The sequence below is a fragment of the Talpa occidentalis genome, unplaced genomic scaffold, assembly GCF_014898055.3.
Source record: "Talpa occidentalis isolate TD23 unplaced genomic scaffold, MPIMG_talOcc4v2.1 talOcc4.12, whole genome shotgun sequence".
Taxonomy (NCBI): Eukaryota; Metazoa; Chordata; class Mammalia; order Eulipotyphla; family Talpidae; genus Talpa; species Talpa occidentalis.
Window position 1 is genome coordinate 65,865,055 of NW_023601212.1, and position 23,476 is coordinate 65,888,530.

At 39.0% G+C, this 23,476-nt stretch overlaps 1 protein-coding gene and 1 pseudogene across 1 annotated transcript in view; both read right to left on the reverse strand.

The window, feature by feature from the left end:
* Positions 1-9,642, reverse strand: part of SH2D1B (SH2 domain containing 1B) — a 29,329-nt gene extending 19,687 nt beyond the window's left edge. Inside the window, exon 1 of the mRNA XM_037504447.2 lies at positions 9,509-9,642. Within this exon, the coding sequence (XP_037360344.1) occupies positions 9,509-9,642 (134 nt within the window). The remainder of the gene's footprint in view (positions 1-9,508) is intronic.
* A 6,965-nt stretch (positions 9,643-16,607) lies between these two features.
* On the reverse strand, positions 16,608-18,055 carry LOC119242277 (SS18-like protein 2; annotated as a pseudogene).
* Positions 18,056-23,476: the final 5,421 nt, after the last annotated feature.

The window sequence follows — 23,476 nt, forward strand, 5'->3', positions numbered from 1 at the left end:
AGAAGAATGAAAATACAAGCCACAAAATGAAAGAAAATACTGTATCCGTGAACCAACTTTTATAAAGAACCTACATCCTAGGCCTCCCTGGTGGCACAAGGGATTAAGCACAGTACTGTGAAGTTATCTGCAGCTTCTGCAGAGTTCAATCCTCAGCCGGGCAGGGAGCTACCCACATGGTGCAGCAGACCTCTGGGTCTCGCTCACTTCTCTCCTCAGCAGTGTATTTCAGTCAATCTGCCTCTTTTGCTCCCCACTCTGTCTCTGGTGAATCCTCTTACCCCCCCACACCTCTGTCATGTACCCCAGTTCTTGTACACATAAATGAATAAATCTTAAAAAAAAAAAGAACCTATATCCAGAATATGTAAAGAAGCATCAAGACTCAAGAAAATAAATAGGAAAAATTTTTAAATGGGCAAAATAGTTGAACAGACATTTCATCAAAGAAGACACATGGAAGAAAAGTTGCTCAGTTGTCATTGGTGAAATGTAAATTAAACCACAATGACATATCACTACACACTTATTAATAGGGTTAAAATAAAAAAGACTTGGCATAAAAAGCAATCAGAACTTTCACAATTCCAGTGGGAATATAAAATAGTGCAATCCAAAAATCAACTCAAAATGGATAAAAGAGCTGGACATAAGACCTGAAACCATAAAATATATAGAAGTAAATATAGGTAAGACACCACAAGACATATATCACAATAATATCTTTAAACACTCATCACCCAAAGCAAAGAAAGTCGAGGAAAATATAAACACCTGGGATTACATCAAACTGAAAAGCTTCTGCACAGCAAAAAGAGACATTAACCAAAACAGAGAGACACCCCACTGATTGGGAAAAAATCTTGGCACTCATCATCTGATAAGGGACTGATCACAAAGATATACAAAGAATTCACACGACTCAACAAAAACAAAATAAACAATCCAGTCAAGAAATGGGCAGACGTGGAATTGCTGGATCATATGGAAGCTCCAAAGGACACAGAAACATCCATTCCAAAGAACACCTGCACCCCTATGTTTATAGCAGCACTGTTTACAATAGCTAAGCTTTGGAAACAGCCCAAATGCCCAAAAATAGATGACTGGATCAAGAAGATGTGGTACATATACACCATGGAATATTACTCAGCATTCAAAAAAAGATAAACACATGCAATTTGCAGCAACATGGATGGCGCTGGAAGGGATCATGCTCAGCGAAATAAGCCAAAAAGAAAAAGAAAAGTACCGGATGGTCTCACTCATAGCAGGAATCTAGAAAACTTAAATAAGGGACCAGGAAAATGAATAACTATAAGAAAGTGAAAATCAAAATCAACAAAAAACTATGAACCAGAGACACTTTTTGGGGGGTGAGGGGCGGGAGGGGAGGGATTGGGGTCAGAATGGGGGGGCTACAATTGTATGGGGAATATAAAAATAAAATTTATTATTTAAAAAATAAATAAATAAATAAATTGACATTAAAAAAAAAAGAAAGAAATGGGCAGAACTTAAAAGACATTTCTCCAAAGAGGAAATGCAAATGTCCAACAGGCATGTGAAAAAGTGTTCAACATCTCTTATCATCAGGGAAATGTAAATTAAAACCACATTGAGAGACCACCTTACACCAGTAAGAATGGCACATATCAAAAAAGCAAGCAATAACAAATGTTGGCGAGGATATAGTGAAAAAGGAACTCTCCTACATTGCTGGTGGGAGTGCATGCTAGTCCAACCACTATGGAAAGCTGTCTGGAAGTTCCTCAGTCTACTAAAAATGGAGCTACCATAAGACCCAGCAATTCCACTGCTAGGGATTTACCCAAAGGACACAAAAATTTTGATTCAAAAGAACACCTGTACACCTGTGTTTATTGCAGCACTATTTACAATAGGTAAACCTGGAAACAGCCCAAATGGCCAAAAATAGATGACTGGATCAAGAAGATGTGGCATGTATACACAATAGACTATTATTCAGCAATCAAAAAAAGATAAACTCATGCCATTTGCAGCAACCTGGACAGAACTAGAAGGAATTATGCTCAGTGAAATAAGCCAGAAGGAAAGAGAAAAATATCAGATGGTTTCATTTGTAGCAGGAATATAGGGGAACCAAACAAGACATCAGTGTAAAAAAATAATAACAGTACCAAACACAACAAAGCAAAAACGGACAATTATAAATCAGAGACATCCTGCAGGGGAGGAGGAGGGAGAGGGATGAGAGGGAGGGAGGGAAGAGCACAGGGGACTGAGGTGATGGTACACGGGGGCATTGGGGAAGGAAACTCTATGGGGACCACACCTGAGGGGGTGGGGGAAGCAAATATTGTTTAAAAAATGAACAATGATGTAAAAAAATTTAAAAAATTAATTTATAAAAAAAGAAATAAAACAGTGCAATCACTTTGGAAAACAGTCAAGCAATTCTTTAAAAATATAAATCTACATTGAACATATAACTCAGTCATTCCATGCCCAGTTATTTACATAGGAGAAATGAAAAAAAAAAAAGTCCTTAAGACTTAGTTACAAATATTCATAGAAACCTTTGTTGTAATGGCTATAAATGGGTAAACAAATTGTGGTTCTCTCTAGAATGGAATACTACTCAGCAATAAAAGGGTGAACTTTGATGTGTGTAATTACATGGATGAACTCAATCACTCTGAAAGAAAGACTTCTACCTTATGGTTTGGTTTATATTGAATTGTGGAAATATGCATTACTCTATAATGCCAGAAAGCAGAAGATGGTGACCTGGAATAAGGGGGAGGTTGGCAGGTATGGTAAGGCGAGATTACAAAGGGGCGTCAAGGAAATTTGAGAGTTGTGAATATCTTCAATATCTCTCTTGGGGTGATGATTTCACATGAATACTAATCTCAAAATTCAACAAGCTGTACACTTTTTATGTCAATGATATCTCAATAAAGATAATTCATGTTATAAGAGACTATATGGGGGGGCGGGAGGGGAGGGATTGGGGTCAGAATGGGGGGTTTGCAATTGTATGGGGGAATATAAAAATAAAATTTATTATTTAAATAAAAAAAAGGTAAAAAAAAAAAGATGAGGTACATATACACCATGGAATATTACTCAGCAATCAAAAAGATAAACACATGCAATTTACAGCAACATGGATGGCGCTGAAAGGGATCATGCTCAGCGAAATAAGCCAGAAAGAAAAAGAAAAATACTGGATGGTCTCACTCATAGCAGGAGTCTAGAAAACTTAAATAAGGGACCAGAAAAATGAATAACTATAAGAAAGTGAAAATCAAAATCAACAAAAAACTATGAACCAGAGACACTCTATGGGGGTTGGGGGGTGGGGAGGGGAGGGATTGGGGTCAAAATAAGGGGGTGCAATTGTATGGGGAATATAAAAATAAAATTTATTTTTTTTTTTTTAAAAAGAGACTATATGAATGGGATCTTTTTGGATCTAATATATAAACCATGTTTCAATTCATTTGACATATGACTTTTGCTGTGTTTGTGGTTAGTCTTGTAATAGACAGGAAAAAAAAGTTCCCTATATTTACTGTGGGTCTTCAGTAAGTATGTGGTGGCTTGTTTCCGGTGTAAGAATACCCAGAGAACATTTCTGGACAGAAAAATAGGAACAAGACCTGAAGAGTCTTTTAAGGTTTCCAATATGTGCTGTATTGAAATGACTACTTTTTCAGTTATCTTGCAGAAATCTTAAACTCTGCCGAAGAGAGAAATCCATAGGGCTTTTAAAGACCACCTAAATATCTTTAGCGTTAAATTTTCACTAGAGATTTGTAAAAGTTAGACTACTAGTCTTCTAAATTTCTGCTTATTTTAGAATTGTCTCACAGTTTTCAATAGGATTTGATCTTGTGACAGACTGTGCAATGGCTTCAACTTTGGTCAAGTTCATGCACAGTCTACAAATTAGCAGGTGATCTCGCGCTGTGGCCAGTGTTGAGGTAAGATATGCTCAGGTTTGAGTTTTTGGCTTTATTTTATCCAAACTTCAAAAGATCAGTTGAAGGAAATGGAATTGACTGTGCCTTAGGATATCAAATACATATTCTGTAATTTTCCAGACATAACACAAGAACTCAAGCCAATAAAGAACGCTCTAAGACTTGATTTTTGGTCTTCTCATTGAGCTTGGCTGGAGTGAGCATTGGTAAAATCTTTTGTTGTACCAATTTTTCAGTGTGTAAATATATAAAAATGTCTAGGATTTTATCCTAAGGAGAGAGTTGGGCAAACTTTCAAAGATGTGATTACAAAAGTTGTTTTTCTCATATTACATTAGGTCCATTGGACTGAATTGGAAATAACTTAAATGTATGATTATTTATAAATCATGATATATCCAATCAATAAAATACTAATCAAACATGAAATAACATGTATTGACTTTTTTGATGTGAATTGGTATCTATAACATAACTTGAAAAACAAGTTGACAGTTATCATATATAATGAACCATTTCCGGTGTGTGTCTGTGTGTGTGTGTGTACTTCTCATTGCATATGCATAGAGGGTAGTCTCATAAGATTTAAATAATATCTGCTTTCTTCGTTATACCTCGCTCTACATTGATTTTTCTAAAACAAAATATAGCAAAAGCTTTTTTCTTCCTGAATTCTAGAGTCATTCCAAAGATCTGGGAATCTGAGAACTGGAACTGACTCCAGTGCCTCTCACTTATTTTTGCTATTGCCTTTTCCTCCTCAGTGAGCAAAGGCAGCATGTCATCTCACCTGCGGGCTTCCTGTGGCTAGACAGCCCCTTTCCCGTCAAACCTGCAGATACATACATTACTGCTCCTAATATGCAAGCCATTTTGATTCTGCTGATTAAAAAGGCAAAGCCAGTTTCAACCTCTGACATTCATGAATTCACACTATTCAGGCAGCGCTTCACGTGTGGGTGTTTTTTGGAAGTTATCACACTTTAGATCAGGAAGCCAGGTTACCAACTAGTTTTCTGGTCAGTGCTATCTGCTACTAGGTTTTTAGTGCCATGGCAGGGAGGAGGGTGAGATTTGATCACATACAGATTGCCTTTCCATTTGATTTATTAGTATCATTTCTTAGTGGCTTTTGCTCTTGATGAATATACAAATGAGTTGATGTGTTACAGAACAGAGCATCAATTTTTAAAGAGAATCCCAGTGTAAACTATTCACCCTGCTGCCACTGTCACAGCCTTGCACCTTCTTTTTTCCATCCCACCTGCTCACCTCACTCTAGCTAGTTCCTCACCATCTCTCATCCAGACACAACTGTCTCTTTTGTTGTCTTTGGCCCACCCCCATATAGTCTTGGTCTTGTCATGTCCCTACTCAGAAACCATCCTTATTTCCCTACCATCTACAAAGTCATTCTTTTAAGATCCTATAATACTATTCCATATTGACCTTTCCAAAAGTTGGTTTCCAAACTACCTCTACAGAAGCCTGTGTGATTCATTAGTGCTTTAAAGCACCCTACATCCTACCTTTCCCCCTCCCCTTATACCTTTCATCTCATTTTCACGATCTAAGTCTCAGTTCAGAAAACTTCCCAGCCCCACTCTCCTGTCCTTGAATTTATAAAGAACTGCCTCTTCTAGAATTTAGACCTCACCCTTGTTTCGCATATTTACCTGTCTTGTGTCTCCTTGAAAATAAAAATATAAGTTCCCTAGGGAGCGTCCTTGGCATCGCCCCATGTCCTCAGACAATGTTTGAGTAGATAGTAGAGATTCCCTGCATTTTTATAAACTTTTTTCAATTACAAAGTAATACACACACATAAGACGTTTAAATAGTGTAACAAAGTCATCAAATGAAAAGAATGAATCCGTAACCTTTTCCCAGACTCAGACCTCTTGCAAGTGGGAAACAAAACTCAGACTTATGCACCAGTTGCAACAACTTTTGAAAATTTCTTATATAAGACCTGAAATATTTATATGACTAGACAAGGATATAGACATGCTTTTTTTTTTTTTTTTTTTTTTGCACAAGTGGGTCATTCTTTGCACCTTGTCTTTATGTATGACAACAGGTCTTGGAGGTTTTTTTGAACCATAACTGGATTTACCAACTTTGTTAATGCCAATTTGCACACATTTGTGAAGTCATAATTAGAAGATGAGTTTTATGCATGAAATTATGGGTCAAAGTTTACACTGATGCCTTTTATATTTTACCCCCTTCTGCATGGGCACAAGTAAGTGTCTGCTTCCCAGCACATGCTGGGTGTGTTCAAAGTTTAAATTCTCATCCATGGAATAGATAAAAAATGGTCTCTTGTTTTAATTTGCATTTCTTTCATTATTAGTGAGGTCTAGCAATTTCACTTTCTTGTTTCAGAAGCTCTCATCCTCTTGCACGTTACCTAGTTTTCTATTGATTTTTAAAATCTCTTCTTAATAATTTCTGTTCAGTTGGTTAGTCAATAGCCTTCATTTGCTGTTAATATCATTTTTTAAGTGGTCATATTTATCGATCTTTTCTTTCATAAATTCTGGGTTATACAACTTGTTTAGAAAGGTCATTCAATTTGAGGAATATCTAAAAAATTTTTTTCTTTATTATTTTATTTTACATTTTTTGCATCCTTTTTCATTTTTGTGCCATGTACGCATTTTCGTCTCTGTTATAGTCCCCACAAAATTCCCATGACCCATTCACCTGTGTACCATCACCATAGTCCCTTGTGCTATTCCCACCCATTTTGATCTTACTCCCTTCTCCCCATACCCCCATCTCTGGTTTATAGTTGCCTGTTAAAAATATTCCTCAAGGGCCTCCCTGGTGGCGCAGCGGTTGAGCGCTGGGTTGCGAAGCTGCCCGTGGCCTCTGGGACGCCGGTTCGATCCCCGGCTGCTCCCCGGCCACCAGAGGAGGGTCCCACATGGCGCGCAGACCTCTCCTGCCGCCCGCTGCTCCCCTCAACAGTGTACTTCGGTCCTTCTGCCTGCTCTGCTTCCCGCTCTGGCTCTGGTGAATTCTCTCACCCTCCTATGCTTCTGACTGTACCCAGTGCATGTATAAACAAAACAAACAAACAAATAAATAAATAAAACATGCCTCTATAAAAAAAAAATAAATAAAAATATTCCTCAAAAAAAAAAAATCAGGCAACAATTTGAGGAATATTTTAATAGTTCATGTCTTCTTATGTCTTAATTCCCATAGTTTCATTAAAAGTTAGTTGTACATTAGAACCACTTTGCACTAATTTTACTTTAAGAAAAAAGGGAAGTGGGTTTATTTTTTCTCAGTGACCAACCAAATGTTCTAATATGATTAGTTGTCATTTGTCTTTTCCTCATTGATCTGAAATGCTCTTTAAATCATATGCTAAATTCTATATGTACCTGGTCTAATTTTTGCATTCTGTATTTTATTCATAGATTGGTCAGCACTGAACGTTTTCATCTTTTTAATAATTACTGTAGTTTCATAATTTCTTTTAATATTTGATAGAACTAGCCCTCCTTTGTTTTAATTAAAATTTTCTGGCTATTTAAGCAGGTTCTACCTCCCACCTGGATAAACTTCATATTCTTGAAGAAAGAAAACTTAATTCTGTTTTTTTTTTAATACTGGAAACATATTGAATTTATAGATTAACATGAACTACAAGCTTCCAAATGGAATCCTTCCATTCATGTAAGTTCTCTAGTGAATAATCCAACAGATATTTAAGCTTTCTTCATACAAGTCATACATTTCATAGCACACTTATTCTTTAGCATTATTTTTTTTTATTAAAATAAATGAACAGTTTTGTAATCTTTCCTTACTGTTATTATATATACATGAACAGCACTTGATTTTTAAATTTCAATTTTATCAGTACATATTTTTATTGAATTTCCTTACAGCTTTCAGTGGTTTTTCAATTGATTCTTAGATTTCATCAAAATCATGTCAACTGCAAATAATAACTTTGCATCTCTCTTCTCAATTCTTACATGTATTTCTTTTGGTTATTTACACTTGCTAATATTGTCTAGAAAATGTTACACAGTGTGCTGACATGCGTTCCATTGGCTCAGTCATGATTTTAATATAAGTTCTGCATACTTCATCTTGCCTTTGGAAAAGTTGGTTAGTCAACTTTGTATGACTAGTAGTGTGTATATACATATATGTGTGTGTTTTATTGAGCAGTGGATGCGGAATTTGACTTAACACCTTTAAAGAAAATTTGATTGAGTTATTCATTTGTGAACTTTGACTATTAATATGTAATTACAGAAATAATTTTCCTAATATGGAACCATCCATGACAATACTGATGCTCACTGGAGCATAGTGTACCTTCTGTAATGTGTTAATGACCTTTCCAATTGTTAGTAGTTTATTTAATATTGATATTAGATGAAATTGAAATTGGTCTGTAGTTGTTTTTTGAGTGTGTCTTTTTTTTTTTTTTAAGTTTTACCTTCATACATAGAAACTGCAAAAAATCACTTATTAAAACACAAAGAACTCAGGCTAAAAATGGGTCAATGAAATCATTATGAAAGTATTAAGAGGAATTAACAATAGCTGAAAATATCTATGAAAATAATCTTAATGTCACATGCAACTTGAAAATTCAAATTGCTAACATCCTCACATTGTCTTTTTTCTTCCTGTATCCCTACCATTAGTTAAGGAAAGAAATATACCCCTGCCTGTTCTGTTAGTAATGACTGTCATTTTTGTCCGCATAGCTACCGAACTCTAAGAAGCACTTAAGTTCATCTATAGAAAAGCAGGGTTTTAATTCCTGTGATAGAAGAAAATGTTCAGCGATACTTATAAAGAAGAGAGTGCTTTAAGATAGTAGATTCCTATTGATGTTTGTTTGGGGTTGCTTTCTAAACCAAGCTAACCAGTTTCCTTCTACAGTATGGCTCTGATACGCTGGCCTGAAATTTTACCCTAAACTCTGGCAATGCAGATGAGTTTAATACCAAGTCATCTGAGAAATTCAGACCTATTTCTTCATCAACAAAAGAGGGGTTGCTTATGGTTGCCTTGGAAGACGACCAGAAGGAAAGGAAATGATGTCTGTTGAAGCCCTTTACAAATCTAACAAAATCTGTAATATCATTAGTATTTTAAGTACTGCAGTTGGGTTAGTAGAATATATATAAAAAACTTGGTCTCTCAAATGGAAATTTCATGAAGGACCCCATGCCTCCTCCAGAGCAAGCAAACTGACGTCCAGAGGAGAGGGGATTCCTCACACGTCCTCCTTCTCTCCATGCCCTCACCTCCCAGGCTTCCTTCACCACCACCTGCTGCCTAGAGAGTTCACCTGGGTATAGCATTAGCATCAAGAAGAGAAGGGCAGAGCTTACACCCTCCGTCCACGCTCTCTTGACAGAGTCTAGCTATTTCTCACTCTGCTCATTTGGGCTGCAAAGCCAGAGTGAGATCCAACTTCTTTTCTGTTTGGTCATCATCACGGCATTCAACATAAGTCTCCAAATATTTTGGGGGACGAGGCTACTCACGAGACACAGAGGCACAGGACACCTGGTACAGACTCGCTGTCTCTTAACAGAAAGTTGCCATCCACTCCTTCCTTCAACAGCAGGGTCTCACAGTCTTGCTTGGACAGAGGGCCATGGTAATAAGGTAGATCCATGGGGAGCCCTTTCGGATCCCTAGAACGCAGCCCCCAGTCTAGAAAAGGCTTGGAGTAGAGGCAGATGGCCCAATGGAACTCGTGGAAATACTCTTTCCTCCACTGGCTCGTGGGAAGGAGATGATACTGCTCTGTGCAAGGCAGTTTTGCACGATTCAGGAAATGAGAGGGGTGGGGTGATAAGTGACCAAGACTTCAGCCTATAAATGGCCCAAGTGTGACTGATAGAAGAAAGAGGAGTTTGAATACACAGACAAATCAGTGGTCGTGGCTGGGGCTTCGTGGCTGGGGCTAGCATGCTCCCTAGAATGGGCTTGTAGCCGTACATCTGACCCTAAGTCACCAGTTTTCACTTTTGTAATTATCGGTGTCCCTTCCAGGGAGGGACACTTATTTTACTGGAGTATGTGCCTATTTTCTGTGAAAACTGCTTTTGATTATGAAATGCTTATCTTAGAACAAGGCTCAAGTGTGTAGATGCTGAATGAATCCAGATACATCCAGACAAATGGAACAGTTGGAAGGGAGTGATTTCCTTGGGTTAAATGACAAGAAAAGTTGAAGACATGAATGGCACTAGGAAGTCTGTGGACAGGTTAGGAACCTGGCTAAGGTTCCAGGCCACTGGTGGAACAAAGGTCAGCACGGCATTTATTGGAGAAGGGGCTGGTGTAGGTGGAAAGGATACCTGGTGTACAAGTTAGTACAGGCATACTTCTCAGTGGAAGAAAACAGGATATTGGGCTTGATATTAGACCCACTTCATTCCCCAATTCTTTCTCCCTTTCCCCTGTTCCTTACAGTAAACAGTATATTTTTTTTAATTAGGTCTAGGAATTGTTTTTGCTGTCCTTTGAAGTTCTCATCCCAAAGGGCAGCAGGATATGTCCCCATGAAGGAAGTAAATCCAGTCAGAAACATTCAGTCTCCTTTAGACAACTTGGTGTTGATTAGAAAATCCCCCCTTTTCCCCTCTTTTGAGAATTTTCCACCTTGAACAGCTGATTTTTTAGCTAAGATAGTTTCTGTTATCTGAGAGTCAGAGTTAGCCTTAAGAGTAATTAAAAAAATTATTAACCAATACATTTTATCCATCTACTTATAAAGGTGTAGTTTACTGATCCCTGTTTTTTTTTTTTTTAAAGATTTATTTATTTATGCATACAAGAACTGGGGCACAGGCCGGAGGTGTGGAGGGAGGGTGAGTGAATTCACAAGAGAGAGAGTGGGGAACAGAACAGGCAGATCGACTGAAATACACTGCTGAGGGGAGCAGCAGGCAAGTCAGGAGAGGTCTGCTGTGCCATGTGGGTAGCTCCCTGGCCGGGGATTGAACTCGTGCTGCAGTGGCTGCTGATTGCTTCATAAATTGCGTCTTATCCCCTTGTGTGACCAGGGAGGCCCCTCTTGTAGGAGAATGTTGTTCATCCCTTAGGGTTTAGGGTTTTTTTTTTTTGAACTACTGTTATTAGTTGTTTATGTGTTTATATAATTTGGAGCTTCATTTTCACTTCCCCATATGTGCACATGTTTCATTAGCTCCCCACCAAGTTTCCCACACCAATGCCCTATTCTCTTTCTTCCCCCATTCTCTCTCCCTTTCCCCTCTTCTTTATGGTAACCAGTACACTTTTTTTATTAGGTCTAGAAATTGTTTTTGCTGTGCTTTGCCAGTATATGGTTTTTGGTTATTTATATTCCATAGATAGTGATATCTGTCTTTTACTTTCTGACTTATTTAAAATTCAGCATAATCTTCCCAAGTTCCAACCATTTTGTCCCAAAAGGCACTATTTCATCTTTTTTGTTAACTGAGTAGTCCCATTGAGTATATATTCCACAATTTCTATATCCAGTCATCTGTCATTTGGCATTTAGTTTGGTTTCATGACAATTGTAGAAAGTAATGCTATGAACATAAATCTTCATATTAGTGTTTTCATATTCTTTGGGAAAATACCTACCAGAAATATTATTGGATCGATGATACGGGATTTCCTTTTTTTAAAATGGTATTGCCATAAGCTTTTCCATAGAGGAAACTGCATTCCCATTAATGGGGATGAGCGTTCCTTTTTCTTAACATCCTTACCAACATTTGTTGTTTCCATGATTTTTGATACAGGCCATTTTCACAGTGGTAAGGTGATATACCTCATTGTGTCTTTGATATGTATTTCCCTTATAAGAAGTGATACTGAACAATTTTTTATATGCCTGTAGACCATCTGAATGTCTCCTTTAGAAAAGTGCATATTTAGGTCTTTTGCCCATTTTTTGATTAGGCTATCTGTATGTGAGTTGTATAAGTGCTTTATATATTTTGGAGACTAGCCCTTTGTCATATGTGTGATGTGAAAATATTTTCTCCCAGTCTGTAGTGATTTTGTAATGGTTTATTTTGAAGTACAAAAGCTTTTAATTTGACATAACCCCACTTATTTGTTTATTTATTTATTTATTTAAAATATTTATTTATTTATGCATACAAGAACTGGGGTACAAGCCAGAAGTGTGAGGGGTGAGAGGATTCACCAGAGACAAAGTGGGAAGCAGAACAGGAAGACTGATTGAAATACACTGCTGAGGGGAGCAGTGGGTGAGTCAGGAGAGGTCTGTTGCACCATGTGGGTAGCTCCCTGGCTGGGGATTGAACTCATGCTGCAGTAGCTGTGGATAGCTTCAGAGGTTTTTGTCTTAACCCCTTGTGCCACCAGGGAGGCCAACCCCACTTGTTTATTTTTGCTTTTGTTTACCCTGCTGTTGGAGTTAAATCCCCCAAAACATTTTTTGCAGTAGATGTCCTATAGTTTAATTGCTATGTTTTCTAAAATATATTTTATGGATCCAAATCTTTAATCCATTTTGAATTAATTTTTGTATATGTAGGTAAGTGGTTTATTTCTGTGTTTTCTGTTTATTCCCTTGTTTCGAATTTCTTTTTTTGTTCCAATACCATACTGTTTTGATCATTGTTGCTGTGAAGTATAGTTTAAAGCTAGGAAATGTGATGCCACCATTTTTCTTTTTATCTTTCAGAGTTGATTTGATGATTTGACATCCTTGTGATTCCATACAAATTTATAATTGTTGGGTTTCCTTGAAAAAATTCCTGGGATTTTATAAGTATTGCATTGAATCTGTAAATGTCTTTAGACAATATGGCTGTTTTAAGAATGTTTATTCTCCCAGTCCAAGAATGTTTATTCTACAGGTTATCTTTCCATTTTTTTTGTGTGTATGTATGTTTTCTTTTATTTCATTTAACATTATCTTATAGTTTTCAATGTAAGCATCTTCATTGTCTTTTTTAAGCTTACTCCCAGCTATTTCATTCTTTTTGTTGTGATCATAAATTGAATTATTTTTCTTATTTCCCTTTCTCTGAAACATTGTTTGCATATAGAAATGCAACTGACTTTTGTATATTGATTTAGTTTCCTGCCACTTTACTATATTCATTTATTATTTCTTGTAGTTTGCTGGTAGACTCTTTGGATTCTCTCTATATATTTACCCTGCCATCTGTGAATAGTGATAATTTCACTTTTTCTTTTCCAATTTGGATTATTCTTATAACTTTTCTTTGCCTAATTGCTCCATTTGGACCACTATTACTGAATAATAGTGGAGACAGTGGATATATTTTTCTTATTCCTGATCTTAGGAAATACTTTCAGCTTTTCACCATCAAGTATAATGTTGTATATGGGCATAAGAGTAATTTCTAAGGTCTCCCCTCGCACACACAAACACACATACACAACTTTATGTTACATTGACATATAACATTTTATGCATTTAAGGTATACAATGTGTTGATTTGATATATTTATATATTGTAAAATGATTACCACCATAATGTTAGCTAACACCTCCATCTTGTTACATAATTGCCATTTCTTTGTGGTAAGAACATCTTTATTCCATCAATGGACAGCAAAGCCAAGTCCTATAGAACATGTACAACACGAGCCTATTCTTCCAGACATAGTTGACTGAACCAATGATATAGTTCCTTAACCCAAAATGAGATACATCTTGGATTATCAGAGGTACCTTACGGAAGAATATGGAGGAGATGAAGAAAAGCAGAGAGAGTTTTAGGATATGGAATCAGAGAAGCAAGAATTTAAAAGAATTCCCTAAGAATGGCTGTGTAAGGGTATGTTTTTATGCTATGAACTGGTGGCCATATCCCATCCAGCAACCTGCAAACTAGAGAGAACTTATTCCTAAAATGAAGAATGAAGTAGGCTTATGAAGAGGAGTCAAGAGGCAAACCCTTGAAGTCTGACTGCAGAGGGGGTCCAATGGACCATGGTGGAGAGCTATGGCTGCCTTGGCAGTGGGAGTGGTGTGCTCACATACATCTGAAAACATGTGATCCTATGCCTTTGAATTATATACAGTGCTGTAGATCAATGTTACCTCAATAAGAATTAAAAAGGATGTAATCTCACATACACAATGGAGTACTAACCTATCATAAAAGAAGGAAACACACCATTTTCTACAATATGGATATATTTTGAGTGCATTATGCTAAGTAAAATAAGTCAGAGAAAAATAAATACTCTATGACCTCACTGATATGTGGAATCTTAAAAACAAAAAACACTCGCAGAAACAGATCAGATTTGTAGTTTCCAGAGGTAGAGGATGGTGGTGGTGGGGAGGGGGGGAATTGAAGGAAGGTGATTAAAATATACAAACTTCCAGTTATAAGATACATGGTTACTGGAGATGCAATGTACAATATAATGACTTTATAGCTAATATTACTGTATGGTATATTTGGAAGCTAAAAGAAAAGATCTTAAAAGTTCTCATCACAAGGTAAAACATTTTCTAGTCTTCTTTATATCTCATTGACATGATGGATGTGAACTAAAATCACTGTGGTAGAATGTCACAATATATGTAAGTCAAGTCATTATGCTGTGGACCTGAAACTTATACAGTGCTGAATGTCAATAATATCTCAATAAAACTGAAGGAGGAAAAAAAGTAAATTCTGTTTGACTCCCTACGGGCTTTCATTTCCTGAATCACATGACTTCTGAGGTCTGGTTATACTCTTGCCCTTAGACTTCTTAATCATTTGAATGCATTTCCCTTTGTCGTAAGTAAGCTGGCATATGTTTCTGTTTCTGTTTTTTTTTCTACAACTGTCAAAAAAATCCAGAAACGCCATCATCAAGTCTGCGGTCCACTAGTGGTGTAGGCATGGTTGTAAACATTGCATATTCAGAAAACGGAGGCCAAATCCTGTCCAGAGGTGGGAACTTTAGTGTTATAATGAGTTCTCTATTGTGGGTCACTTTTGGTTGTCTCCTACATGCCTCGTAATCTGGCTCAGGGTCCTGCAGCTTCCTTTTTCCATCCACAAAGGGGTGCAAACAGCTGTAAATATAACTCAGGAATGCTCAGGAATACTCCTGTCTGAGATGGAAATTAGACTTTTGCTGGTGAACATGTTGCAATGTACGCAGATGTTGATTCATAAAATGGTACACCTGAAATCGTATAATGTTATAAACCAATGTTATGTCAATAAAAATTTTAAAAGAAGGTACTGAGGTAAATGTCAGGGACAATCAGAAGAGAAAAAAAAAAAAACAATAGTGGTTTGGTGGTCAGCCTGAGAAAATCACAGATATCTGCCCCATTGCCCAGGCTATAGGGCAAGGTCTTGTTTTTCTCTGCCACCTTTTAAACTATGTTTCCTGCTTTAATTAGGAACCTGGCTCCTAGGATAAAGGCAGTAAAGTTTCCCCCACTGCAGAGGTCTCAGCAGGAAGGATATTCTCCTCTGGCTTTTACTCCAAATTGCTGAGGGTCCCTGACCCGCAGGCGGTAGGCGCTGGAGTGGGGGAAGGGGTTTAGGGGTGGTGTGGGATAGGGGGTGTGGAGATGGTGATTTTGTTTATTTTTTTTAAAGATTTATTTATTTATGCATACAAGAACTGTGGTACAGGCAAGAGGTGTGTGTGGTAGGGTGAGAGGATTTACCAGAGACAGAGTGGGGAACAGAACAGGCAGATATTGGAGAAGTTTTCCATCTCTGCTGACAGGGAACCATCACTCCCCAAGCTGAACACCCTTTTTGGTGAACTGGAGTCTGCAGGTGTTGGTGATCTCTCCCCCAAAGACTTCTGCGGGTACCATCACCTAGTTTCTTGGTTTGCTCTATCTTTATCTCATTACACCAAAAGAAAGAAAGGTAGAAAAAGTCAGCATGAAAGAGTCTCCTGGTTCCGCTCCTGAAGCTCAGCATTATGATTGTGGTAAAGAGCCCAGATCATTTTAACAACTTCTGCTATATTCCCTCATTTCACTCAGAGGGTCTTCAGTGCGTGGGGGTGGATGACTCTCTTGTCTGTTTTTGTATGCCTAGAGCCATTTGTTTTTTAGTTATTTAGTTTTAATTGAGGTATGTTTGCATTATCTTGGTTTAAGGTATATAAAGATTCCATGTTTATCTCTAGTGTAACCTGCTCACAAAAAAGTCTAATAATCATCTGGCACCATACAGGTTTTTTGTTTTGTTTGGAAAGGCAAACTTTATTGTAAAGCAACCTGAGAGAACCATCAGGGTGTCCACAAGAACAAACTGACAGGAGGGAGCACACAGATGTCTGTTTGACAGGGTCTCACTTGGGAGTCCTGTCAGTTCCCTCTGATGGCCCCATCAGGTTGAAACTAAAAAGACAGGCCTAAAGATAACCGCAATGTCTTTGTTACCCAACATGTCTACTTCAGGGATAGAGGACACCTGAAGTCAATCTGTTGTGGGAATCAGCTTACCTATTAAAATGAATCTTTACATTGAGAATTGTGAGTTAGTAGCTTTTTCACATTTTCAGATTTGTAAGAGCCACAGAGGTTTTATTTGTGTTTTAAGCAGTTGACAGCTTAAAGATCTATCTCCATTTCATAGGAAATTGTTCACATTCAATTACTCATATAACTGGCAAATGGAAGATTATTCCACTTTTTTTTGTAGCATTGCCTGGGCTGGCATCTGTGATGGCAGCCAAATAAATGAGATTTCTGTGTAACACAATCTGGTTACTGTGGGCCAGGTCCTCATTCTCCCCCAGGAGCTACTGTAGTCTCCTGATTAACTTCTGCCTTGCCTTTCACCCAGTTTGGTACGGAAACAACTGATATCCCAGAAGGACAGGTGAGAAACCAACAATTTCTTTTCTTACATAAGAACTTTTTTTAAAAAAAGATTTTCATGCATGTAAGAACTGGGGTGTAAGCCAGAGGTGGAGGGGGTAAGAGGATTCACCAGAGAGAGAGGTGGGGAGCTGAACAGGAGGATCTACTGAAATATACTGCTGAGGGGAGCAAAGGGCGAGGCAGGAGAGGTCTGCTGTGCCATGTGGGTTGCTCCCCGGGCAGCCAGGGATCAAACTTGCACTGCAGTGGCTGGCAATAGCTTGATAATGCTGTCTTTAACCCCTGTGCCACCAGGGGGGCCCTATTGTAACAGGGTGGTCCCCAGGAAAGGGGGAGTTTCCAGGTTTCCTGCCCCACCCAAAAGGAGGGTGGAGCTGAGCAGCGGGAGAAGAAGCTTCAGGGAGACTGAGGAAGGAAGGAAGCAGGATGGAGATCCAGAAGGAGACCTGGAGGAGGCACATGGAGCTGAGAGACATGTGAAGAAACTGCGCTTGCCTTTTGGTCATGAACTGGTTGACACAGATGTGGGTGAGAGCCCAGTGGGGTGGTGACAATGGCGGTTTTTGTCTTGATTTTGATTTTGCTCTTTTCCCTCCAGAGTTGTCTGCTTCTTTCTGATCTTTTTCTGTGGGTCCCCACTGGAAAATGCTTTAGACTTGTGGCAGGACTTGAGGCCTTGCTCTGGGCCAATCCTGCTTGGGTAGACTTTTACCCACGAGGGGACGGGTAACTTTGGGTGCTTGATTTGGAAACTAGATTCTTTACCTTTCCTGTATTGTTTCCTAATTGCATTAAAGTTCCTTCCCATTAAAGTCTCATATGTTTTGTGTTGATGCATTCATTTGGCAGATGGCAGAACCTATTTAGAGCAGGCAGGTTTGCAGGGCCTGGGGTGCCCCTCTCCCTGCCCTATAACACTATGATGAGAACTTTTAAAGTATACTCCCAGTATTGAATGAGTCTGAGTAAGAATGGTCCCTCAGTTTCCCTGGCATGACCTGTGTCTCCAGAATGGTTTTTGTGCTAGTTTCTTACAGTCCTGTACTTGCACTCACACTTTCTTTCTCTCTCTTCCCCACCCCTGCCCTGTCCTCATAACTTTTTACTCAATTGAAGTAAAATTGGTTTGTAACGTTTTACATATTTCAGGTGTACAGCCCTATAAATCAACATCTGTATACTCTACGTTATGTTCACCACCAAAATTCCCGTCTCCATCCATCACCATACATTTGACCACTTTATATTTTTATAAATTATTTTATTTTATATAATTCTTAGACCATTTTTCATTTTTGCACAATGTATGCATTTTCATTTTGGTTATATTCCCCATACAATTCCCACCCCCTTATTCCTACCCTAATCCCTCTTCTCCTCCCCCCGCCCCCCACTGTAGTGTGTCTCTGGTCTATATTTGCTTGTTGATTTTGATTTTTACTTTATTGCAATTAGTCTTTTTCCTGCATTTGACCACTTTAACCACATTTACTCATTCCTTGTCCCCTCTTCCCTTCTGGTAACCACTGTTTTTTTCTTATAGCCTAAAAGTTTTGTCTCTTCATTGTTTTGTTTCTTTATCTTCCACATGTCAGTGAAATCAAAGCAGTGTTTGTCTTTTTCTGTCTGACTTATTTCAGTTAACATAATCCCCTCTAAGTCCATCCCTATTGTTGCAAATAGCAGGATTTCATCTTTTTATAGCTGAGTAGTATTGTGTTATGTATATATACAATATCTTCTTTATCCATTCTTTATATATATATATATATATTAAGAGCAGGTTTATTAGGGAAAGGGACGGATGAATAAAGAAAACTTGTATAGACACAAGCAGGCAGAAAAGCTGCCCTGAAAGGGACAGGTTTGCTGAGAGAGGCCTGCATGGTTGCAGGTGGGCAGCCTTGACAGGTCACAGACAGGCTGGAGGCTGCTGCCCTGCAGAGGGAGAGAGTTGGTGAAGAGGCACCTGCATAGTCACAGGTGGGCAAAGGTATTAGATTGTTCACAACTCCTGACTGTTGTGAATAATGCTGTAATGAGCATGGGGAGGGGGCGCATATACTTCTTTGAATAAGTCTTTTTGTGTTCTTTGGGTTAATATATATTGTTTTTTTAAAAAGAAGTTTCCGGGCCTCCCCGGTGGCGCAGCGGTTGGGTGCTGGGTTGCAAAGCTGCCCGCAGCCTCTGAGGCACCGGTTCGATCCCCAGCTGCTCCCCGGCCACTGGAGGAGGGTCCCACATGGTGCGCAGACCTCTCCTGCCACCCGCTGCTCCCCTCAGCAGTGTACTTCGGTCCTTCTGCCTGCTCTGCTCCCCGCTCTGGCTCTGGTGAGTTCTCTCACCCTCCTGTGCTTCTGACTGTACCCAGTGCTTGTATAAACAAACTAACAAATAAATGAACAAATCTTTAAAAAAAAATAAAAAGAAAAAGAAGTTTCCTATATTTCCAAAGTCTCTGTTCTCTTGACCTAATCACCTCCCAAGATCCCATCTCCTCATACCATCACATTGGGGTTTAGGATTTCAACGTACTAATTTTGAGGGGACACAAACATTCAGCCCATAAAAACACTTTAATGTATGCTCATTTGTTTCCAAGGTGGCCAGGATATAATCCCCTCCCCTTCCGTAAGAACACCACCATATAAGTCCCTCACTGAAGAAAGGTTCTCTTCCCGTTAAAAAAATGCTCTTCCTACTAGAGACTATAACGAAGTTTATCATAATTGTGAGTAGAGCAAAAAAGAGGAAAAGAGGGCCTCCCCGGTGGCGGTGGCGCAGCGGGTTGAGTGCAGCACTTGAAGCTGTCCGCAGCCTCTGAAGCTCTGGTACAATTCCTGGCCGGCCAGGGCGAAACCCACATGGCAAGGCAGACCTCTCCTGCCTCGCCCACTGCTCCCCTCAGCAGTGCTTTTGGTCGTCTGCCTGTTCTGTTCCCAGCTCTGTCTCTGGTGAATCCTCTCACCCTCCCATGACTCTGGACTGTACCTCAGCTCTTGTATAAATAAAAAAATAAATATTAAAATATTTAAAAAGAAGGGGGAAAGATAAAAATTCATCTCTGACAAGTTGTGACATGGACTGATATTAGCCCTGATTTAAAATCTGGGTTCATGGGCCTCCCCGTGGCGCAGTGGTTGAGAGCTGGGTTGCGAGGCTGCCCGCAGCCTCCGCCGCGCCAGTTTGATCCCTGGCTGCTCCCCGGCCACCGGAGGAGGATCCCACATGGCGCGCAGACCTCTCCTGCTGCCCGCTGCTCCCCTCAGCAGTGTACTTCGGTCCTTCTGCCTGCTCTGCTCCCCGCTCTGGCTCTGGTGAATTCTCTCACCCTCCCGCGCTTCTGACTGTGCACGGTGCTTGTATACACAAAACAAACAAACAAACAAATAAATAAAACATGCCTCTAAAATAAATAAATAAATAAATAAATAAATAAATAAATAAAATCCGGGTTCACATAAGCTGGTACTCAAAGGTTGAAAAAGAAAGACACACAAAGACTTCCAGATTTGTTGAAATTAGCATGTACAGTCTAAAACAATTATATTTATTTTATTTTATATATTTTTCACATCATTTTTTATTTTTGCACAATGTATGCATTTTCTTTTTTTTTTTTTCAAAGATTTATATATTTATTTATACAAGCACTGGGTACAGTCAGAAGCACGGGAGGGTGAAAGAATTCACCAGAGCCAGAGCGGGGAGCAGAACAGGCAGACTGATGAAACACACTGCTGAGAGCAGCAGCGGGCGCGGCAGGAGAGGTCTGTGTGCCATGTGGGACCCTCGCCGGCGGCCAGTGATCGAACCAAACCACTGCTACAGAGGCTGCGGGCAGCTTCACAGCCCAGTGCTCAACCACTGCGCCACTGGGGAGGCCCACAATGTATGCATTTTCATCTTGGTTATAGTCCCTAAACAATTCCCAAATTTCCAGCTACCCCCCCTTGTTTTGATCCTACTCCCTCCTCCCCTCCCTCCTGTAGTGTGTCTCTGGTTTATAGTTGCCTGTTGATTTTGATTTTTTCTTTATATTATAATTAGTCTTTTTCCTGGTCACTTATTTAGGTTTTCTAAATTCCTGCTATGAATGAGACCATCTGGTATTTTTCTTTTTCTTTCTGGCTTATTTCGCTGAGCTCCATCCATGTTGCTGCAAATGGCATGAGTTTATCCTTTTTGATTGCTTAGTAATATTCCATTGTGTACATGCACCACGTCTTCTTGATCCAGTCATCTATTTTTGGGCATTTGGGTTGTTTCCATAGCTTAGCTATTGTAAACAGTGCTGCTATAAACATAAGATTGCAGGTGCCTTTTTGAATTAATGTTTCTGTGTCCTTTGGGTAAGTACCTAGGAGTGGAATTACTGGATCATATGGAAGCTCCATCTTTAGCAGGTTGAGGAATCTCCACACAGCTCTCCACAGTAGTTGGACCAGTTTGCCCTCCCACCAGCAGTGCAGGAGAGTTCATTTTTCTCCACATCCTCGCCAACATTTGCTTAAAAAAATTATATTTAAATAAAAGAAAGCTTTGAAAATGCACTTTAAAAGTGATCTAGCAGATTTGAAAACTCACATAATAGCCTACAGAAATAAAAAAGACAAAAACTAATGCAAAATACCCTAGAGTTATCAGGGGCAGCAGATTGGATGTAGCAGAAGAAATAGTGAGTTAAAATAATGGTGGGTCAAAAGACATCAAATTATAGCACAAAAATGCAAAATCATAAAAATATGGAAGAGAAATCAAGAGACAGGAAGGGTAGAGTGAGAAATCATAACAGATTCTTTATCAGAGTTCTAGATGGAAGAATTGAGAAAATGGAGCAGAGATGTGTTAAAGGAGAGAATGGGGGATGCTTTTGAAACAAGTGAAATATCAAACCACAAAATTGGAAGTCAAAAAGCTCCAAAAGGAAAAATAAAAAGATTCACCCCAAATGCAGTAAACTTGTAGAACCCCAACACAAAAAGAAAATCTCAAGAGGGAAAAAAGAGTTGTTTTTATTTTTAAGTAACAGCAGTTAGGCTTGTGACATGGAATTTATAAGGCAGTGGTAGTATATTTTTACTATATTAAAGAATATAATAACTCTCACCCTCCAGTACTCTCTTAGCAAACACACATTCCAAAATAAGAACTCTGTGGGTGGAAATGTAAATTGGTGCGCTGGCACTATGGAAAATAGTATGGACATGGAGCTTCCTCAAAAAATTAAGAATAGAAATACCATTCTACATCTAAAGAAGCTTTTCTACTTTGGGGTATTGGTCTGAAGAATAGGAAAACACTCATTCAGAAACGTGTGTGTACCCTAAGTTTATTGCAGCACTGTTCACAAGAGCTAAGATACAGAAGCAGCAATAGTGGTTGCCAAGAGATGCATGGATGCAGAGAATGTGGTGTGTATGCACAGCGGGATACTCTCTGTTATAAAAAAAGATGCTATTTACAACAACATGCATAGACATTGAGGGGATTATACTAAGTGAAATAAGTCAGATGGAGAAGACATATTTTATGGTTTAATTCATATGTGGAAGGTAAAGAAACGAAGCAAAAACAAACCCTTAGATTCTGACAACAGAATGGTCACCAGGGGAGGATGGGAGATGAGCGAGTAGGGAGATGAGAGAGTAGACAGATGAAGCAGTAGACCGAAATTAGACCTCTGGTAGCAGCGATGTGTGGTATATGCAGATGTCCAGGTGTGAAACTGTACTCCTGAAACTTAGAGTGTTGAAACCAATGTTATCTCAATTAAAAAAAAATTACATAAAACTTATTTTACAAGACTGACTTGAGCTGCATCATTTCCCACTTATACCTTCAAATATCCTAAGTGAAACTTACAGTGCTCCCAATTTCCCATCATTTAAGACAAATCTACCATTATAGCCAATCACAGTGAGCAATAAGCAGTCACTGCCTCCTCTTTCGATAAGTCATTCTGTAGCAACATTTTCCAGGGCCCAACTCTGTGTTCACTTTGATGTTCCCAGTTCACAAACTGTCTTCTTAATGTCTGCCCAATAAACTTTCACTAATTACTGAGAGAGGAGAGAAAGCTGGGGTAGCCCCTCCTTTGCCACTAGCAAAAAGTTCAAAACACACCAGTCCCTGTTATCGTGCGGGAGCACACACATCAGCCCAGGCCCATGCAAGGCCAAGGCAGACTCCTTTCACGTCTCTCTCTTATTTTCACACCAACTCTGGAAAACTGCCTTGCTTCCCCCAGAAAGTCTCACTGTGTAAGTGGTGAGCTAGAGACCCTCTTTGTATGCATCCAACATTGAGCCAGATTTGAGATATATGTCCATTCTGCAGGTGTGGTCTGAGTCCTGAGCCTGTGCTAAATTCCTCAACTACTATGGTCCGCCAGCAGCTCAGGAGAACCTGTTCCCTACACTGAAGTTCAAGCTTGAGTTGTTATTTTTATTTTGAACAAACTTGAAAAGATCACTTGGAGGAAACAGAATTGTATGTGGGTGGACGATGTCGTTAATGTGACCTTCAGGTTTCCATGACAAGACATGAGCAGAGGAACCCACATCAATGAAAGTGCTTTAAGAATTTTCCATCTGATAAATTTGCACAACATTTGGGGAGCAAAATAGTTTTGGAAATGCCC